At 34.4% G+C, this 21,597-nt stretch overlaps 3 protein-coding genes across 4 annotated transcripts in view; all 3 read right to left on the bottom strand.

Annotated features, from left to right (window-relative positions):
• The window catches only part of LOC133190548 (adhesion G protein-coupled receptor L1-like), a 185,637-nt gene that overhangs the window by 124,581 nt on the left and 39,459 nt on the right, over positions 1–21,597 (bottom strand). The gene's annotated exons all lie outside the window — the stretch shown is intronic.
• On the bottom strand, positions 393–6,582 carry LOC133191003 (pancreatic triacylglycerol lipase-like; the record flags this gene model as incomplete). The annotated part of the gene is made up of 6 exons (XM_061326669.1): positions 393–639; positions 2,506–2,628; positions 2,806–2,922; positions 4,153–4,384; positions 4,571–4,900; positions 6,412–6,582. Coding segments are annotated over 6 exons (1,212 nt in total), but the record flags the coding sequence as incomplete, so codon positions are not given.
• Positions 6,602–20,561, bottom strand: LOC133190551 (pancreatic lipase-related protein 2-like). Of its 2 annotated transcripts, none has more exons than XM_061326238.1 (9): positions 20,474–20,561; positions 17,915–18,219; positions 17,605–17,833; positions 17,342–17,461; positions 10,865–10,990; positions 10,382–10,615; positions 8,860–8,971; positions 8,487–8,669; positions 6,602–6,939 (listed from the first exon to the last, which is right to left on the bottom strand). In XM_061326238.1, the coding sequence occupies exons 1-9, from the start codon at positions 20,523–20,525 to the stop codon at positions 6,855–6,857; spliced, it is 1,446 nt and encodes a 481-aa protein (XP_061182222.1). In that variant the 5' UTR covers positions 20,526–20,561; the 3' UTR covers positions 6,602–6,854. The 2 variants fall into 2 exon arrangements, with proteins under 2 accessions (XP_061182222.1, XP_061182223.1); XM_061326239.1 differs by having other exon boundaries at positions 20,477–20,540.

The raw sequence follows: 21,597 nt of genomic DNA, 5'->3' as shown, positions 1-21,597 counted from the left end.
GGATACTCGATCGGAAAAACGTTCAAGTAACCGATTATCAAAAATTGACCAATTTGACTTCCCTAATATATATATATATATATATATATATATATATATATATATATATATATATATATATATATATATATATATATATATATATATATATGACGTTCTTGGATAGGACTTACACAGGCCATGCCTGATGTCCAGTCCAATTATGTAAACTGACTTTACATAATAAAATACTGATTATATATATATATATATATATATATATATATATATATATATATATATATATAATTTGGAATTGTGGATACATTGAAAATCTAATTCTGCAGATTAAAAAAAATAGACATACTATATTTGCCAACGAACCTTTATTCCAAAATACAATTGTTCTCGAAAACATAAATTAATGCTGACAGAATGGTGAAGCAGCATTGGTCGACAAATAGAAAGTACCACGCAGGTGACTGTTGGCATGGTAACCCATTTTTGAGCATCCATGTTGTCCGCAGGAATGGCATCGTCCTGCAGTGAAGTCAGCCTTTGATGAGCATGGATATGCAGTGAATGAGCATGGTGACGTAATGGACTCGGTAAAGAAATCTAGAACCCTCATATGACTGCAGGCAATGCTACTAGTGAAATCTGAAAAACAAGAGCAAACAGGGAAAAAAGGATAATTTTTCCCAATATACTGTTTTAATACATTCCTTATATACAGTAGTTATTAATTGCAATATTCAAAGTTAACTTTAAATTCACATTAATTTATTGATTAAACTGAGTTTTCAGATAGATTTCAACACTTTACATAAACAAACGTATGACCTTAACGGATTAAAAACTGATTTATAACAACTGGAACAAGAATTAAAGGATGTCAAGCGTAAAGTGAAATGTAGAATTCATGTATGTGGACTCCGCATGAAACTTTGATAAATTCAATAATGTTTATCATAACAAGCATTCTGAGAGTATTGCATTAGCAATACTAGTCCCCTACCGGCAAGTGTAATCTGGTTCCGTTCCCGTTAAGAATTGAAAATGCCATAATTCCGTCAAAAATTAATGAAGCGGGACGAAATGCAAACTTGATCTATAATTAATCAAGGTAAAGCCACATACCAAAAATCAGCTCAATATCTACAAGCGTTTAGAAGAAAATTGCGGAAAACCCTTAAAAATTGAAAAGGCCGTAATTCCGTCAAAAATCAATGAAGCGGAACGAAATGCAAACTTGATCTGTAACTCATCAAGATACACTCACATACCAAAAATCAGCTCAATATCTGCAAGCGTTTAGGAAAAAAGTGCGGAAAACCAAGTGGGACAGACTGACAGACAGACAGAGGGACAGACAGACAGACAGACGGACAGACAGACAGACGGACGGACAGACTCAGAGGAAACTTATAGTCCCCTCCGGTTTCACCGGTAGGGGACTAATAACAAGATAAATGAGATACGAAAACAACTATTGATAGACATGCTATCATTCATCCGGTCATTTACGCGCCTGAATTTCTCGTCATTTGAATTAAAATTTGCACGACATGCAGGAATGTCGCTTCAGCTTGTGAGAAATCTTTTTTCTAAAATCTTCGGTCCTCAGATACGCAACAGGCATAGGGTTTTATGAAAGCATTTTTCCGGATTTCCATACCCTTCAAACTTTGCCCCGTATAGGTACTTCTTCATACACAGGCGTCGGAACCGGGATGGGGGTGGGGCTTAGCCCCCCCCCCTCCAACTTTTTTTTTGCAAAGATAGACATAATCTAGGCATTGAAAATTGGGGCTTACCTTTTTATCTTGGTTTAGCCCCCCCCCCCCCCACTTTCAATTAGCCACCCCACTTTCAATTTGCTTCCGACGCCTGTCATAGAATTGTTATATCAAATGCAAGTTTGTGGAACGGTGACCATTTATTGTTTGTACATGTACAGATAAATTATAAGATAATACTTGATTGCGTTATCACAATCAGAATGCACATACATAATGAACATGGTCGGTACGTACATGTACCCCACCATTGGTAACGCTGTCTTAGCGTTATAGTTTTATCCTGTTCCAGTGAACACAATTTTAAGAAAAAAATGATTCTCAGCAAAATATTTTTTCTGATAATTGAAGTTTTTTGGAAAATAATTACTAACTCATGAATAAAATGATTCAGCACAGTAAATAAACAAGAGCTGAATAGGCCACGACGTTCGTCTGAGTCATATTCTTTCTGAGAATTGAAATGTCGATAAATGCAATCGCTTATTGTGAACTCACACAAATTAAAAGATCCTACTTTTAGTAATTCTAATGGACAGTTATAAATACAGAAGGTTGGATGTCCATGTAACAAATTATTTTAATAAACTAGTACTCCTCTGTGAAAGTCTGTCCTGATTTGGACATGGGGGAGTGTATAATATTAAAAGTAGCTTTGTTTTTCTTGAGAGACCTTAACAAATATTCTCTTAAATTAAATAAAAGCAATATCGATCAGACTACAAACGCTCAATTCTGCCGGTGATGAGACTAAAAAGGTGCTTTCCAATCTCCCTATTACATCCGGGTTGCTTCTCGCCACCATTAGGATAAAAGTCAACATCGCCTATGGCCTTCTCTAAACCGAACCCTGAAAGTAAAAATTTCAATTATTGGTAGTTACTTTTTATAAATGATGTAATTCTTTATTCGACAGAGCTAACGGGCCATTTGATCATATCATTTTTTACTTACTAAATGTATAGGAACATTTTGTTGTGTTCCTCACACTACAATGTAAATCAAGATTTTATGAAGAAGTCGATACCTAGTTCAAGCAGAGAGTCTGCGTCAGTATGGATGGCCTCTACAAACAAAGCGTCTGTAGGATCAAGTCTGGTCTCGGGGTCAAAATTTTCAAAAAGAGGTCCAGCAGGATCCAGCCCTAGGATAGGAGGATATTATAATTTGTTATATTAAGTGTTACATGTTATACGACTTCGGTATCTTTCAAATGAACTATTCCTGTTGAATCTATACTTCAGTAATGCATTTATTATCTGTACGAAATAGTAGTAGAATGTTGTGAAGATGAAATTATGCGTCAGCGAATTCAAATAAAACAGTTTGAGAGAAGGCCTTGAGAGAAGTGCAGGATACATGTATATGCGTTGTACTTTTAGTGAAATGCGCCTATCCTCACTGCACATATTGTCCATCGGTACATGTACATGTCGCATTTAGGGCTGTGTCAATATATCGATACGTATCAATATTCAAGAATGTATCGTATTGAAAAAATAACTTCCGATTATCGTGCAGGCAGTTTTTCTTATAATTCTGGGGGAAAGTTGGGAATTTCAGTAACCAAAAATATTTGATCCCAACCCCAATTATATCGGCACATGTATAAAAATAATGCAATTTTCCCCCCAGATAATCATTAAAACTGAGTAAAAAAATTAACTCCAAGTCCAAGTTTCTCCAAGTATATATAAAGAGAAAGAAGAAGGCTGATTTATCAGATATATCAAGGTGTATCACGGTATCTTGGTATATCATAGTGGTGTACACCAATCCTGGACACAATTTTTCGGACCAAAATCTTTTCTTCCCACAGTATCGCGAGAATTGTTAAATAACTAAATACAAATTGTTTACTTATTTATCTGTCATGCACTTTGTCTTTACATCTGTCTGTCTGTTTGCCTCTCTCTCTCCACGACCTTAGTAAATATAATTTCAACGCAAAACTAGTATATCGGCGACAAAATGTTCAAATGTTCCAAGGGCATGTACATATTGTCGCCAACGACAATATGTGCCGATGCGTGACTGTACATTTTGTCGTCCATTATGCAGGAAGAAAAAAAGGTTCGTCTCGGTACATTATCACCGGCGACAATATGTACCGATGGACGACAGTATGTGGAGTGAGGATAGGTACATATTGTCGCCGACGACAATATGTACAGAACGACAATATGTACCGTCACATGTCCCTATAATATTCCAGTTTTGTAGAGATATTAAATGTCTTTCGTTCATCGATTTTCATGATACAACTTGCCTGTGATTTGACTATATTTCAATATACAAATTTATGCATATTTAGCTACGTTTTTTCTTAAATGAGTAATTTGATTGTCTCTGTGAAGAGATTTTTTAGGGTTACCTGTTATCCGACCAACTCCATGTGCAATAGCACCAGCATAGCCTGATATATGGGATCCAAGACTATGCCCCACCAGATGTACCTTGTTATACGGCAGGTGAGCCGTATTGTGTAGTTCTTTAATGAGATTGGCTATGGTAGCTCCAACTACCCGGGTGTTGGCTGCTGCTTGTATGTAGTTAATGTTGTCTGCTCCCTTAGACCAGTCCACTGCTATAACATTCATATCGGCCTTGAAAAAAAGGTGTCCAAAATATTTCAAAATATCTTCATATATTTCTAAGAATGTAATGTGTAACTTGAAAAGAAAACCTTATACATTAAGGACATATATCAAAAATCGCTTGTGGAATTCATTTTTGGTAAGTTACAATCTCATCCATAAAGCAATGGCTATAAATGGTTAAAAATGAATTACTTGTTTCAGGAATGCAGCTGTCATAGTTCGAATCCACGGTGCGTGACCATCATCTTGATACCCATGAGTGATAAACACAGTATTTTTATGTCCATTAAAATTAGATCCAGAAACTGTTGAACGATCGTATGGATTCAACATTTGCGCATGTGAGGGATTTTGCCTTGTGTAAAGCAGGAATTTAGTTTGAATGTGACTCGGCGACTCTGGCAGATGACCTTTGGCATTATTAAACGGTCTAGCATTGCTAAAACAGCCGACGTGATCGTAACAGACTTGACGGGAAAAGAGGAAACCTTCAAGTAAATAAAACAGACGTATTAAGATCAACTTATGAAAAAAAGTTACGTAACCGAGTTTCGAAGCTTTAAAAAATATGAATATAACGAACAATGATCAAAGAACACAAATTGTGAGCAGAGCCAACACGGATCTCGGAAGATAGAGGTGGGATCATTTGTCATGGAGGAGAAAGCATCCCCTGTCAACCGGTCACACCCGCCGTGTGCCTCTTGTCATGATGTAAAAGGAAAAATCCGCAGACAGTTCAATGTTCAGATTGAAAATAATGGCCTAACAATTAGTTTGAAAGACATCAGTCAACATTTGACCTAACTACAGATTGAACATTGTATTTGGAAACAAGGTCACTTTATTTGACCACAGAATTTACGAAATGTTGACTTTAAACATAATATCCTTGTATCATCAACTTATTTGTCAATAGACTGCCTCGTTTTAGAGATTGTTCATTCGTAGAACATAATCTTGCGTATCGCATCAACTGGGAACAAAAAAAAACTATATCCAGATGATCAATTTATATGTCGAATTGAAGGCCACAGAAAAAGATACATATTTTTCATGTAGAAGATTTTAAATGAGTAGAATTGTGCTTTATATGAATACAATATAGGTTTGCTCATAACGGGGCACAATTAGTACCCATTGAAATTCAACCAGACTGTTGAAAAATTTCAAAGATATTGGCAATGAGAAACTCGAGCATCTATCGTTACAACTAGTGTGTAGAATCAGGAAGTATTTTAACAATAAGTTTGCAGGTGACCAATGTCAAAGTATGCAAATTCACGAGTTCAATTTTTATTTAAGAAGCAGTTGTCTATATTGTCAAAAAGCCTGGTCTTTTTAGTCACTGTGGAATTGTTGTAGAAAGTGTTGAAAAGTCGTACATTCGATGCTATTGATTTTATCAAAATTTTGCGATTTCATATTTTCGTGCGGAGTCAAATGAGATGAAACGATCTTTTGAACAGTATTGATCAATGAAAACAGTGTTTTGATTTATATATACTTAAACTCTTCAAGGATTTGTGACAATTTGATTAATCCTCCTTGCAAAATGATCTTATAATGTTATTGAAACATACATATATTGGTATAGACATTATTATCGCGAAAAAGATATATTTTCACTCCAAAATACGTGTGTATGACATTAAGTGCACTATAGCTCTCAGATTCTTTAGTTGAAAAAGAATAGCATTACAAACCTCTTGTAGTCGAAATTAATAATAACAGGACGTACAAACTGTATATCATGATGACAGATTTGTGTTACACAGCGCTGTGACCCGGGATCTGCTAGAGATAACATTATTATACAAAACCATGAAATAAAGTTCACCAGGTCATTGTCTTCTGTGCAATGAATACATCAATCATATTTCTAATCAATGTTATTAACCTTTGTATCCGCTGAAATTGTAAAGAAAAACTAAAGAATTAACATCAAATTTAATTGGAGCCGAGTTAAGGTTCATTGACCCTTTGATAAGAGATTTAACTCTCACTTGAATCACTGACTATTAGTCCTTTATACAAATGGCAAAAACTTTGCAAAGAATGCTGAAATTCTGCGCATCTGCAATCATTTCACATGGAAAATTGTAAGCGTTAAGTAACGAAAGGCAAAATGTTATACGAGTCAGTAAACAGAGGGAGGGGAACCTTAAACATCTCAAAAAGCGCAAAGTACATGTATTAGACAAAAACTTAAATATTGCTTTGTTTAAAAACAGTTTTATTTGGTCAAACTAAATCATTTGCAAAGATGTTAGTATTTGGTTTAAATGTTATTTTCAAAAATAATAGGAAGAACAATTCAGTAGCGTATAAAAATATAGATCTAAAATAAGTATGACGTTTCTACATATATCGTAACGACATTCATTTTTATTTCTATACCCAATAAAATTACATAAACATATAAATCATTAAAGACTAGACAATTGAACAATAGTAAAATTGTTTTCTAATGTTTTTAACAGTTTGGAGTGTACTGCGGTCTGTGAAGTCCAGCGTGTTCATCCGACATCATTCTTAACTGGTTTCCACAAAAGTAGACCCTGGAAGTAAAGTTCATTTGAGTATTTAAGTTTTAGCAGGTTGTATTGTACGTGTTTTATCTTTCCAACATACACGGAAGATATTCGATGCTTTGTAATTGGATTTGGAATTCATTCTTCAGTGCACTAAAAATGACGCAGCTCATGACCAGACTGTCTTATTCAATAATTTTCTTAAAAAGGATACCTGGGGCTAGGATAGATATTTAATAGGAACCAAAGTTTTTCTAAATAGCAGACATGGAAAAAGATTCGAGAGAATGTAGAAGCTACTGGTCATTTAATTATTCTGTTAAGTGATGAACAGGGTCACAATAAGGTTTTCAAAGAAAAATTCTTAGGAGCAAGTATATATGCATTCCAGCATTCCCATGTTACGTAAAAATCAAGGCCCCTCATTCTTTTAATAGTCTAAAATACAGTCGTGTAAATATACATGTATATATGCAATTTATGCAAAAAGTGTCGTGATTACACGAGCAAATTTGACCAAACTCAAATATTCTGGAAAGTATACTATAACTAGATGTGTCATAACGTTACGAATGCCCCCACGCAGCCAAAATTTCAAATGCCACATTTAGTTTTAAAGAACAAGGTATGGTTTCAATACAAATCTTGCCCTGTGTTTTTCTTAAAAATAAAAGTGATGTAAAAAATTAAAACTCATGCTTTTTGAATTATTGAAATTCCATGCAGAAAGATCATACAAATCTTTTTTCTCACATGACCTTCCAAATGCTAATTGTGACGTCATAAACTTGTGCATTTTCCCGTATTTTCTTAAAAAGTTGCAGAAGACATCAATTTTCAATGGAATTTTCTTTCAGATAATATTGTCCACAGGCATCGCCCACAAAGATTTTGAGATATGTGATTTTTCAAAGAATTTTACAAAATATATATCTAAAAATTAACGTGGGCGACGGCTGTGGACACTATTTCCTTAACGAAAATAACCCTTGAAATGGGCCATTTTGAGGCTTTTTCTGTTTAAAATAGAGAAATGCATCAAATTAATGACGTCATATATCCAGAATGGTACTCCATCATGCTATATTCTTTCCTGATTTATTACAGTCATATACTCAACTAATATTTAAGCCAGTTTCAAAACTTTTTGAAAACAATAAATTTTTAGGGCACAATAAAGCTAAAACCATATCTTCTTCTTTGTTTGCATACGTTATGCATACGTTATGCACAAAAAGTGCATTTGTAACTAAGATAATAAATAGACACAGCAAATTGTTAATTGCACATTTGTAGCCGAGATAATGATTAGAAAGTGAATTTTTAAATCTTTTCCAAATTCAAGGGGGATAACTGTCAAAATCATCAGACCAGGACCAAATTCAAACTTGACCTGTGTTCTCTGTTAAAATACCTGCATATGCAATTTCAACCTTATACACACATCCTTCCAAAACTGTTAAATAAAAAGAGGAATACCCCTTCTTTTGCATTTTCACAACTGCTGACTTTTCCCCTTCATGCTTACTAGTTTATTCCAGCTTTAACCAAGTGTCTTTGTACAAGGTACTTACGACTTGTCTGTATCTGCCGTGGTGACGGTGATTTTCTGTATGGCAATCCCTCTGTCATAACCCCAAGAGAAGAAGGAGCTCTGTTCGTGAAATTCAAGTTGAGCTTGTCGAATACTTCCTAATTTATTAAGCTCTACCAACATGGCGCTGTGAGTCTGCCCAGATGCAAAAGGTCGTTCCAATCTTGAAAATATTCAAGATAATTAAAAATTGTTCACTTTTATATATAAGAACTTAGATTCAATAGAAGAATTATCACATAATTTTATGCTTAAAGTTTCATTGTACAATGTTCAGAAATTATGAAAATTAATAAAAAAAAAAATCAAGCATTCTCCTTGCACTAAGGGATGCCAAATTATACCATACATACCCATTAAAAACAACAGAATCCGATAAACCGCTAGTAGTTAGAAATTTTAGTTTCAAAGTTCCGTACGTTGGCTGAAAAGTCCCAAGTTCCAGTCGGACCAGATACTGGTGTCCTAAGGGTAAAAAACACTGATCAAGGCAAAAAATCAGAACTCTTATCTTTTAATCCTTAGGTCTATTAGACACTTACTCAAAATTATTTTATTGAATCTAATCTTTTTTCTGGGGTAATCCTCTCTTTACTTGAAAAGAAAATATAATCAGCATAAGCATTGATACCTGTATGTTTATCAGTAACTTGCTTGTGTACTTACTGAATAAAATGGTGTTTGTACATAATTAGGCTTTCGATATAACTTTCAAATTAATGCAAGTTTTAAATGTTTGCAATTACTAAAAGTTGACATGTTAATGATGCAATATTGCTTTTATACTGTTTGTCTTCAATTTTTTTTAAATCAAATAAAATATCTGAACCAAAATGAATGACTTTTGTTTTTGACTAAGAAAGGGCCCTTGTTTGAATAAAGAAGGGTCGTTTGTAGAACATATGCAGTTGTCCATATTAGAAATACAGCATTTAAGTATCACTGATGTCAAATGAAAATTATCTTAACAAGGATACTAAAGTTACCCCTCGTGTTCATTCAATGAACAGTTTCTATTAATATGATGTTCACAATATTATTAGTACCGCTAAATGCACTTAATCTTTGAAGTTTATTCCCTGAATTCGATTGGCTTCTTCCCTTGGGCACCGAACATGTACCTTCTTGTATTTCAACTCCGTAACAAGTGGTGCGAGGTCAGATTATATTCTTTAAACTGTAAACGCAATTTAGTTTACAACTATCAAATTCTTTCACCCTGACTTTTGACTATCAAACAAAAACATGTATACTATTTTCCAATATTAGTTTCCACTTTGCAGGTATGAGACTGTAAGATCCACATATCTAGACCGGAACAGTTTTATTTGGAAGCTTTCCTAATAAGATTGTATTTGACATTTAATGTTCACTGTGTTAATTTTAAGGAATCACGATAAATTTGACCTTGACTTTCCACTCTAAAATAATCTATTTATCTATAATCCCTCTGGCAAGTTTAAAAATGATACATTTAATAATATCCACAATACTGTTAAAGACTAGGCAAAACTTTGACCTTTTGAGTCTGGTATCAAAAGACTTGTACACTCTGTACCTCAAATCACCCTACACTCTGTCATTCTACCTATGAAGTGTGGGACTGAAAGGTCAGAATATATTCGACAGCCAACTGGTGGGACAAACACAAGCACACACGTTACGGAAGCAAAATTAGGTCCCAATTACATGTTTGCTGGGATGGGATTAAAAGCCAATGCAAAAAATAGAACATGTCGTTTAGAAGTAATCATGATAAATTTTCCCATGTGTCTATGTTTGATTGTATCCAATATATCATCTTACAGCACTTTTATCTAGTTTTTTTGTATGAATCATAGATTTGTTTGACAAACATCGTTAAAAATGTATTACCACAATATGGAGCTCTTGATCGTGTAGCCAGATAAAATTTTCCTCTGGCTCTATACTTGATTGCATCATATCCAATCCTGGGACAGGGCAGGTCTCCGCAGTCAAAGCAGTTTCCCGCCAAGAAGTCGTGTGTTCGGGAGCACTGAAAGGAAGTGAATGGGCAGGGGTCGTTGATGGATTCCGTAAACAAAAAGATGGAGCGACTGTGGCTACAGCTGATTATATTGCCCGTTTCTACGTAAAATAAGGTACAATTATGGCCTAATAGAACATTAACATGTCCTCTAAAAGTCGAACAGGGCGTAGAAAATTGATTTTTCATATTCATTGTGTTTTACTTGTTCAATAATGTTTCATTGACTGTTACAAAAAAAATTCTTTATTGAAATTCTGTGCAAACAAATTGTGACCGGATCATTTTCAAACAATAAAATTTGAAGAATCTAGTAATATTGGAGACAAATAGAAATGACTGTTTTCTACCGTACGTGCCGTCCTCGTATTCCTCAGATATGATATTCATGAGGCTTTGTCTTGGACATCCTGGCTGATTGCTTCCGCCATTAGGGTAAAAATCCATGTGTCCCACGGGAAGCATCATACCATATCCTGTTGGTATTCAATTTTACTGTTTTATCGTTAAGTAATTAATTTGATGTTTTTGCACAAAAACTGATTATCTGATTACATTAATTTCCAGAGTAATATGACTTTGATAGACATAAACAGGTTAAACAGCACAGTATCTCTTAATCAAAAATCACTAGTGTCTTATGCCAACTTTACAGATTTAAACTAATAATGCTTTCTATCTAATCATTTTCGAATTGAATGCAATTCCATACTGAACGAACAAGGGATAAACATTTTAGAGGAATGCGTTTACTCTACTTCACATCAAAAGTCAAGAGAGATTTTTGTGTCGCCTGCGGAGCAGTGCGACACTTAGGGATCACTTTACCCGGCGTCTGTCTGTCACACCTTATATCGTAAGAACTTTAAGAGGTATGGATATTGCACATATATTGTTTGGCACTATGGCTTTTGCAAAATACCATAGTTACCGACCTCTTGAACTTGACCTTTGACCCACTTTTCAAAATACTTAACAGTGCTGATATACAACATTTTTGGCATAAGAAAAGGTTAGTCTATGGTATTTAGTATGTATACACTGATTGTCGTAAACATTTTGAAAAATACCAACGTTATAGTCCACTTGATTTTGACCTTTGACCTACCTTACAAGAAATACTCCGGACGGTTTGATTTAACCGATGTCTTTTGAATTTTGAGAGGCAAGGATTTGATAGTAAGCATTTGTACATGTTTATGAACTCATGGCACTTTACATTGAAACTGTTTGATATAAAGTTACCAGAGATACATGTACTATGAAAATATATCGGGATCGGGATTCCAAAATGGATCGTGCAGACTTGACAATTGCAGTAAAGACAGACTGAAATCTCTTTTGGAGGATTGTTTGATAAGACACATATTAATAAAATAATAAAAAAATATACATATTTTTCTAATAATTTCATTATTTATTTTAGCTTTGAGGGTTTGGCAATCATAAATATATTTGATTGTCAGATTCTATCGCATCTTACTATCCATGGATGTTTGTTTATTCCTTGCAGGCAAATGCGTGAACTATAATGCTAGTGGCAAATAAATAACACTCATAGATTATTTACATGTTCAGTGAGGCTATATAGCAGGCGACAAATGCGTTCCTTGGAGCATTCTAGTTCACTGTTGGATAAAAGCTTTTCTCTCTGACTTCTGTATGTCTGATCTACTTTAGAACTACTGTCAACCAAACTAGTAATAACATATCTTTGTATAAAAAGGAACAATTTTTCACTTGAAGGGCCAAGCTGCCTTACAAGTGGAGTTATTTGAAAAATATTTGAGATATGGTCGGGTCGTTTATAACATTTTTGCTCAGAGAGAGCCACAAACCAAAAATATCAAAGTAGATGGGAAAACAGGGCATGCAAAATGCCTATAGCTTCAAATGTATAAAAGTTACATTCAGTTCGTGAATTTAGTATTGAGACATGTTCTTATCATTGAAAAGTATGTTTGTTTGTTTGTTTGTGTGTTGTTTAACGTCCCTCTCGAGAATTTTTCACTCATATGGAGACACCTCCACTTGCCGGTGGAGGTCTGCAAATTTTGACCCATACTCGGCAATCAGGGCCATTGAGCAGTGAGGGATCTTTTTCGTGCCAGCATCTACTGTGACACGGGATCTCAGTTTAAGGACCGGTCTCCTCGTCCCACAGTGGGATTCGAACGTAAGAATCAACTCCTTATTCCGCGACTCTAGAGCAAACGCTCTAACCACTGCGCCAAGCGGGCGACTTGATAAGTACATGTATGAAATTATGACAAAAAAATTTCTGCGGAGAATTCTTTAGGCAAAAATCATTGTATGATTTTTTAAAATACAGTTTTCTTCAGCGTCGAACCCAAGCTGCAAATCTCCCTGTTCTAAAAAAAAAAAACTGGATGCTCGACTCTGACCATACCTAGGGCTGATCGCTAAGGACATGAACACATCCAACACTCCAGGCTTATCCCGGGAGAGCAGAATGCCTAGGACTGATCCCAACAGGCGACAAAACATCTTGTCGTCCATCCCATTTATTTTCAAACCAGCAACCTATAGATCTGCAGCTACTTCGAGCCCAAGCATTATAAATCCTGAGTACCCATTTTCTTTAGATACTAACTAACCATTACACTATAAGCTCATGACAAATATCGGCATTTAATTCATATTTTTGACATGTCCCTTGACTTAATAGAAATATTTCTCGGAAAGATACGAATGTTATGTCATGAATGTATATTTTTAAGTTATAGCGTGTCTTTGCTTCATATTTTTGTTAATCAAAAAATGCATACCTGTGAGTATAATATTTCCAAAACTGTAGCGAAGACCCACTCAAATGGAAAAATTGTTATAGTATTAGGAAATGATCATTGTCACCCTTTTTGGAATGCGTATGCTATTTCATCAATTGATTGATTGTATGTTGTTTTACGTCCCGTTCGAGAATGTTTCACTCATATAGAGACGTCACCATATACTGGTGAAGGGCTTCAAATTTAGACCTTTACTCGGTACTCAGGGCCATTGAGCAGTGAGGGTTCTTTATCGTGCCAACATCTACCGTGACACGGGGCCTCGGTTTTTAAGATCTCATCCGAAGGACCCACAACTTTCACTTCATAGTGCCGAGCGCTTGGCGAAGTAACAGTTGCTACCTATTTTGTGTCGACTTAGGTCGGACGCGGCCGTGATTCGAACACATAACCTACCGATCACGGAGGAGCGCTCGACCGACTGAGATATCGTGACGGCTGTATGCTATTTCATAAATGAAATATCAACGAAAGTTTGCCTTTCTTATTGTCGCATAATATGCATTTCGATCGCCTTGCTCACCCATCTTTACAAATATATCCGTACACTGTATGCCGTGCATCGCAAGGAAAGTTTTAAATACATACAGAAAAAACTTTACGTAAGTGGTGAGGCCCTTTGACTTTTTGTTTTAATATATCATAGTATGAAGAATATTAGGTCTTCCCGTTTTCTCTTGTAAAATGTGTCTGAGAAGGAGATATATGGCTGTTTTAATTGCAGTCAACTTTCATTAGTGTTTAAATTTCGATCGTAGGATGCAGTTTTCATACCTACATGTACAAAAATATCTCTGGGTCAAATTAGGTAAACACTTGAGGTCGCTTCACGATTAAAATATTAGTAGTTTGAACATTCACTTCATTCAACTCGATTAAAAAAACATTGGGGGGGGGGGGGCTCATTATATAAATCAAGTTACACACATACATGTCATTTCTCTGTAAGGATAAAAGATTATGTATCTCCTGAGTAGAATAAACACAATTTCCTGGGTATTAAGTGGCACTCTCTTTCACTGAACAGAGTAAATGTATTGATCAGTGCTTGTGTGGTTCTAAAAAAGAAAGGCAAGTTATATGACACAGAAAGGACGCCTAAGTTCTCAGTATACAGCTTACAACACTTATCAATTGCTGAAATGAAATAGGGTGATCGTACCAGCGCTGTAGGGATTAAATTTTCACCAAAGATTTGCTGTATGATAAATAAGTGAAATATTTTATTTAAAAATCTATAAAAATAAGTTGTTTTGTCCTTAAAAAATGGAAAGAGAATCCGAAATTACTAGTAATTGAAACTGCAATATTTAATTTCTCTCAATAGCTGCTTGAAATCAGACATATTTGGCATGTTTATTATGCTCGATGTTGCATCTACATTTAATTGACCTGTGGCATGGGTGATTTCTTTTTATAATTTGATTCGGATTATGACATTGATTTTACTTCAACAAATTTCAAACAATTCATATTTTAAGAAAATAAAGCATTGTTATTGTATCCTATATTTCGGTCTGAGCAATACCGTCAACCCATTGGCAGATTGTAAAACCTCCCTTACTGCAGTTTGATGGTTTATTGAGGATTCGGACGGATGGGTCAAAGTAATTCCCCCGATGAGAAACGCTATATAAATGTTTATAATCACATAATAAACAACAGAACGGAAATATGATGTCTTTGAAACCGATGGACTGTAAATTTAGTTTAGGTTAATAACTATCAAAATGTTTTGCTCTTTTTAGTTTTATAGTTGATCGCAGGATTGAAGTTGCCATTGCCATCAATAAATTGTGTTAAAAATCTCATTATTATATCGTATTTTAAAACACAATACAACTTATAATTAAATAAAGCAATAATAAATATAGCTGTAATAATTTCCAGATTATCTACCTTTTTTTTCGTTACGGAGGGGAGTTTTGTTTCCCCGTAAACCGGCAGGTGGGACAGTTTTTTTTTTTATAACGTTACATCATGGATATGCCAGTCTATTATAACTGTTTGTCGGGATGCACTCATCAACTCGCAAATAACCCAATTTGAGTAAATTCAATTTCTTACTACCAAAAAGATCGGAAAAAAGGAAAATATCAGTGGATAAGGCTTATCAGGCGAAGAAGAGCTCTAGATGGATCTCTAATAAACAGCTGGTAAATACACTTGCATCTGATCACTGCACGGTACTTTGAATGACACACCGACTCTTTCCACTATAATAATTTCAAAGAGTCCACAATTTTTTTAGAAAAAAAGTTAATTAGTACCAACAAGGAAGCGTCTATTTCACGAAGTAATTTGTTAAAAACTATGACGGTTCTTTTGTTTTCAAGTATCCTAATTGAAAATAAATTTTTAAAACTTTTATAGTAGAGCTCAGTAAAATTATCAATCTTCGCGGTTTGACCTTATAATCAATTTATAACAATAAATGAATTTTAAGAGCCCTAGTCATCGTTCATTTATTTATATAGGTTTGTGTACATTGCATTGACAACCTGTCCCACTTCCATGCTGATATGGATAATATTTGCGCCTCTATCGTTGGAGAGCTACAATCTCGAAACTTGCGTATTAGCAAAGAAATCGTTTATATTATCAAATTTATAAAGATTTTTTTTACAATTCTAAGCAAGTAAACAACACAACTAAAATAAAATTACAGACGCACACATACACACACATTACTTTATTTTTAGGTGTCTGGAGTTGTTGTTTTTTTTTTTTTTTATAAAAAAAAGTTTTGTAAAACTCCACATACATTTTACTTGTATATTAACATACAAAGTTCACAGTGCTATGAACATTTGCGGAAAAGCAATGCATAAAATGAACAAAATATGTACTGTGCAAATTCTATCGAAAATACATACACTGTAATTCCTAACTGAGTACATCTATGCTTCAATGACCAATCTAAACTAAATGACCTCGTTTTCTCCATGCTCTTGTATTTATTTTTCCTTGATATCTCACTGCGATAAACTTTTTCATGGGATTCTTGTTGTTATCAGCCTCTCTAAGGCGTGAACGGTAATAAGATACAAAACAAACTGATTTCTTCCCAAAGTAAACTCGATCTGCGTGTCTTTTAGCCAGGCGTATTGCAATTATTGATATCCATATGCTGCTCGGATTATGTAAGATTTTTTTTTTAATCTACAGTGATCGGAAATCAAAAGTCCAGCTTTCCCGTATTTGCATTGCTTAGGCTCTATAGTGTTTTCTTGTTTTCATAAACGGTCTTTGACAAGTGGTGTAATGATTTCCGTTCAAACGATAAATTGCTGTATCGTTATAATATTCTTATTAACGACGTCGTGCTGTTTTTTCGATACATTTTCTTTCTCACTTCTTCTACAAGATCTACTTTCTGGACGTAAAGAAAATGATTCAATCATATTAACAGAAAACCTTGTCCATAAACCACAAACACAACATAAGGAATAAACATTTTTTTATATATATATTCAGAGAAATTTATAAACTAGTACATATATTTTTTTATTAAGGCGATATTGCTTTAAAAGTTTATATATATATATTTTTTTACATAGATCAAACTTCTAATTCCACGTTGTAAGTCAATTACAACCGTGACCGTATGTCTAGCTAAATTGACTATATATATATATATATATATATATATATATATATATATATATATATATATATATATATATATATATATATATATATATATATATATATATATATATATAGTTGACCAACCATAGCAATTAGGCTTTGAACAAAATTGGATGCTTATATATTAATTTGACTAATTTCAGAATTTCAGTTGATGAGTAAGAGAATAATGACTTTGAGTGTGTGTTAAAGGCATTGTTTTCTGTATAAAGTCCTTTAGTTTGTGTTTATAAAGTTTTTATTCATATTTGAAAATTGGAGGACATGGTTCGGACCTTTAATCATATTAACTTTTACTCTGAATGACTTTTTTAAACCTTGCCTATTAACCTTTATCAATTTTAGAGACTGGATTTATTACTTCACCTGACAATGTGTTGTAATCAGATCCATCTGTATGTATAGCGTCAACAAATACAGCATCGCTTTGATCCAAGCGAACCTGAAGATCAAAATTCTGGAAATTTGGCTGAGCAGGATCTAGACCTAAAAGTGCAGAAAAAATATTATGTTAGGTGTTTAGAATTTCAACTTCAGCAGTGTCAGTTTGGATTTAAAAAATCAATGCAAAGAAAAATCATTAAATATATTGCTAAAGCAACATTTTTATTTACGCGGAAATGTAATACCTGTAATACGACTTAAACCAGGAAGTCTAGACCCAGCATATCCGGCGACGTGCGCACCCAAGCTATGACCAATCAGATGATAATTGGCGTTAGTAGTGCCCAATTTATTATTTAGCGACGTAATGAGTGCTGCAATTTCTGCACCTACCACACGCGTGTTAGCTGTTGCTTGTCCATAGGGGAAGCCTGATCCGTTGCCCCAGTCAACTAGTATAACATTCTGAGATTTCTAAAAGAAGAAAAATTACCACATAAGTTACTGTTATGCAATGGAAAGGGGGGGGGGGTAGAGTGTAATATAAATACAAACCCGCCTCAACAACTCTAGCGCCATGTGTAACATCCATTCAACTCTGCCGTTCTGCAAAAATCCATGAATGATGAAAACCGAGTCTAGATTTGGCTGAAAGGGGGTCCCGCCAGAGCTGTTTAGGTCACTTTCAGATATGGTTATCGGTGTGTGGTCAGAATGGTCGGTGAGAAGGTAGAATCTAGTATCTATGTATGAAGGATCCATGGGTAGAACATTGGTGTTGTTGAAGGGTGGTTGTATGCTAAAACAGCCTAGTCTAGGATAGCATATCGTTTCCCTTCGATGTCCCTCGGATTGTTCAGCTGCAGGTGTAGGAAAATCCATGTTATTTTTTTTTTCTTAGTAATTCATTGTACTACAAATGCAACCTTGCATGTATATTAAACTTTTTTACTACTAGAGGCTTTTTTTTTATTTTGGACAAACATAAACAAATAAATAACAGAGCCCTAAACATTCTATCCTTGTTATCTCAGGTAACTGAGCCAAAGGTTCGAGTGAGCTCTTCTAATCGACATTTCTCCGTGGGTCCGTCTGTTGTCTATTAAATTTTAATAATTATATTCTACTTCTCCAGAACTAGTGCATCAATGTCAATCAAACTTGCAACAAGGCATATTTGGGTGAAGAGGGTTTTGTGAAGGGTCATCATTCCACTTTTCAAGAAGAAATAATCAAGAAAAAGGAAAAATAAGGTGGGACCATTTAAAAATCTTCATTTTAAGAACCACTTAGCAAGAAAAATTAAAATTTATATGAAACCCGATTAAGTGCAGATTCGATTCAAGTTTGTCGAAATTATGACCCGTATTTAGTGTAAGCCGACTAAAAGGGATCAAACATTTTACCATTTTTTTATCATAACATATAGGGGGAAATTACAAATCATTTTCTTGAGAAGAATGGGGTCATGATTAGCCATATTAAAATGCAAGCGGCCACAGGTAGTACAGATTCACGTTTGTTTAAATCATGCCCCCCCCCCCACTCCCCGTGGGCCAGCCCGGAGTAGGGTAGGGCCACTCAAAGTTTAACATTGTAATTAATATTATAATATATAGCGAAAATCTCAGATAGTGCAGATTCAAGTTTGTTCAAGTCATGGCAACTGAAATTAGGCTGCAGCCACAGTGAGGCATATAATCTACGCGATTACATACGTGTATGAGAAAAAAACTTTTTGAGAACAGTTGGCTATTGTTATTCATAAAATTATGTAATCGTCCCCGTGTAGTGAAGATTCAAGTTTGTTCAAATCGTGGTCTCCGTGGGTAGGGTGATCAGAGTCTTACATGGGAATATGTAGGAAATAAAAAACAAACACCCCCCCCCCATTTTAAGCTCCTTGTAAAAGTTTCCTTTTTTAAATACAAGTTCAGAACCTTGTTGCTTTGGTTGGGCTTAAATCGAGGATGAAATTCTACATGAATATGGGGGGGGGGGGGTGTCTAGAATATCGATATTGATATTCAAACATCCTCTAGAAGTTAAATTCAGATAATTAATGATTTCTAGGGCTAAGTTTTGGCCACAATATGGGGTGAAGAGTGTTCAATTGGAATAAAGTGAGAAATCACCCTTTCAACGTTTTGGAAGAAAAAGAGCAAGGCAAAGGTGACTCGGGTGAGTGTAATGACCTTGGGGCAACTTGTTTCTTTCATTATTTTACTAATTTCTGTATCTGTAATTTTTCTGGATTCATTTTTGTGCGTTAATTTGATTTTTTAATCATTATATTTTATTTTTTGTTTGTCGAAATAGTTTTACACATTGTGCCTCAAAAGATCTGCCCTTAGGTGCATTGCCATAAATTCAAATCTCGAGTCTTTTTCTGTGAAACGTGCGCAATTTTAACCTTCCTTGATTGCGTGCAGCTAGCCAACATTATAAACACGCAAAGGGTAAAGAAAGTTTAAAAATCCGTCATTAATAATTATTAAAAAATTTTGTATGTGATGAAAATACGGAAAATTTAATAAATATTGATTACATCTAGGTTTCCGAATTGGAAACTGAATCTTCTTATTACCATTCCAGAGGGGATTGCCGTAGAATTATATAGGGTTTGTTACTGTCAATGCCCTCTCTAGTGGAATGGGAAATTAACACAGCAAAGTTGGATTTCTCAAGGCTTTTAGAGTGCTCTGATTTAAAAGATTTGAATAATAAACGGGAAAAAATGCTATTAAATTGGGCCAATTGTAAACCCCCCCCCCACACCCCCAGATTTGACATGACTCCTTTATACTTTTTCAGTACTGTTACTACTGTTACGTTTTTGTTTTGTTTTTGTTTTTTTGTTCTTGTTTTGTTTTGTTTTGTGTTTTTTTTTGTGCAACATTTTAAAAAATGTTGTAAAGGGAACCTTTCGCCTGATTGCCAAAGAGATAGTTGATTTTATTTAACTTCTTTTGAACCTATCAATAAACTTCTGGGCAATCCATTCTAGAATACATAGGTCTCAGACTGACACGAATCAAACTTAATTGTTAACATGCATCGGTAAAACAAAATACAGTATACGTAAGAATCATTGTATATAAAAGATTTACTTACCACATACATTTACAACAAATAACAATCCCAGAAATACGAAAACACTCGCCATCGCAGGATGAGAGAAGTCAAATGTATCTTGAAAAGTTATCTACATAGTTTCTAGGTTTTCCGTATGTTTATTTTGAAGATAAAATCTATCTGCGAAAATTCTTTACAGTTTTGCGCTGTATCAAAACTGGTCATATTGTGTTAATAAATAAATCATTGACGTACATGGGAGAGGGGTCAGAATTCCTTAACTCTGATCTTAAGGGGGACTTTGATACACTTTTACATGTAGTTTGACTTATCACGTTAAAATTTTTTGTTTATCTTATTCGTGTCTTTTCTTTTTTCTCTGCAGGCATGAAATGTAAATGAAACATGTTTTACTAACATTTGAAATAAAGCTTGTTACACGTACAAGTACAATATCTTATCCAGGCTAATTTAAAATTTGGAGGAAAAGACCAAAATAGATAAATGTAGAATTTTATTGAGGTCCCTGGTTACATGCAAATATATGTATGCGTTTACTGTAATACAAGATGATAAAATTGAGGAGTGTTTATTATCTGAATCAATCGTACAAAAGAAGATCCTTATTAATTACTTATGAATGCATATTGTATTATAGGTTAATAAGATATGTATTGAAATTCTGATTTAATAAAACAAAAAAAAACAAACAAAAACAATACCATTGGTAGAGGGTAACAAGAAAGTGGGTAACATAAACGTTATTTTAAAAAAAGCTCTTTTACTTACTGTGTGTGTGTTAGAAATTGGAAGTTATTCTATACTTTTGGAGGTCAAAAACAGATGTTGTCTCCTTCCTTTTCCATTCATACCCTGATGTAAAGTTAAACACTAAAGTTCGCAAATATTTATATATTAGTTTTTTGCGAACTTTAGTGGTTAAGTGGTGAATGAATTTAATCACAAAGATAATTGATAATTACCTATGAACTATATTCAATAGTGACCTTGATGTTTGACCTTGATGTTTGACTTGTGACCTTGAGTTAAGCGTCCCCGTCGTCAATATCATTCTGTTTGAGTCAAGAGTTACAAGCTGTCTTCCAGACGCAATTCAATTGTAAATTGATCTTGACTTTTAAAAAATGTAATATTGTCTTGAT

Source organism: Saccostrea echinata, unplaced genomic scaffold (assembly GCF_033153115.1).
Source record: "Saccostrea echinata isolate AGI-Se365-2 ecotype Australia unplaced genomic scaffold, CSIRO_AGI_Sech_v1 ptg000022l, whole genome shotgun sequence".
NCBI lineage: Eukaryota > Metazoa > Mollusca > Bivalvia > Ostreida > Ostreidae > Saccostrea > Saccostrea echinata.
The sequence above is the reverse complement of the archived record's forward strand: the minus strand, read 5'-3'. Positions and strand labels throughout refer to the sequence as shown.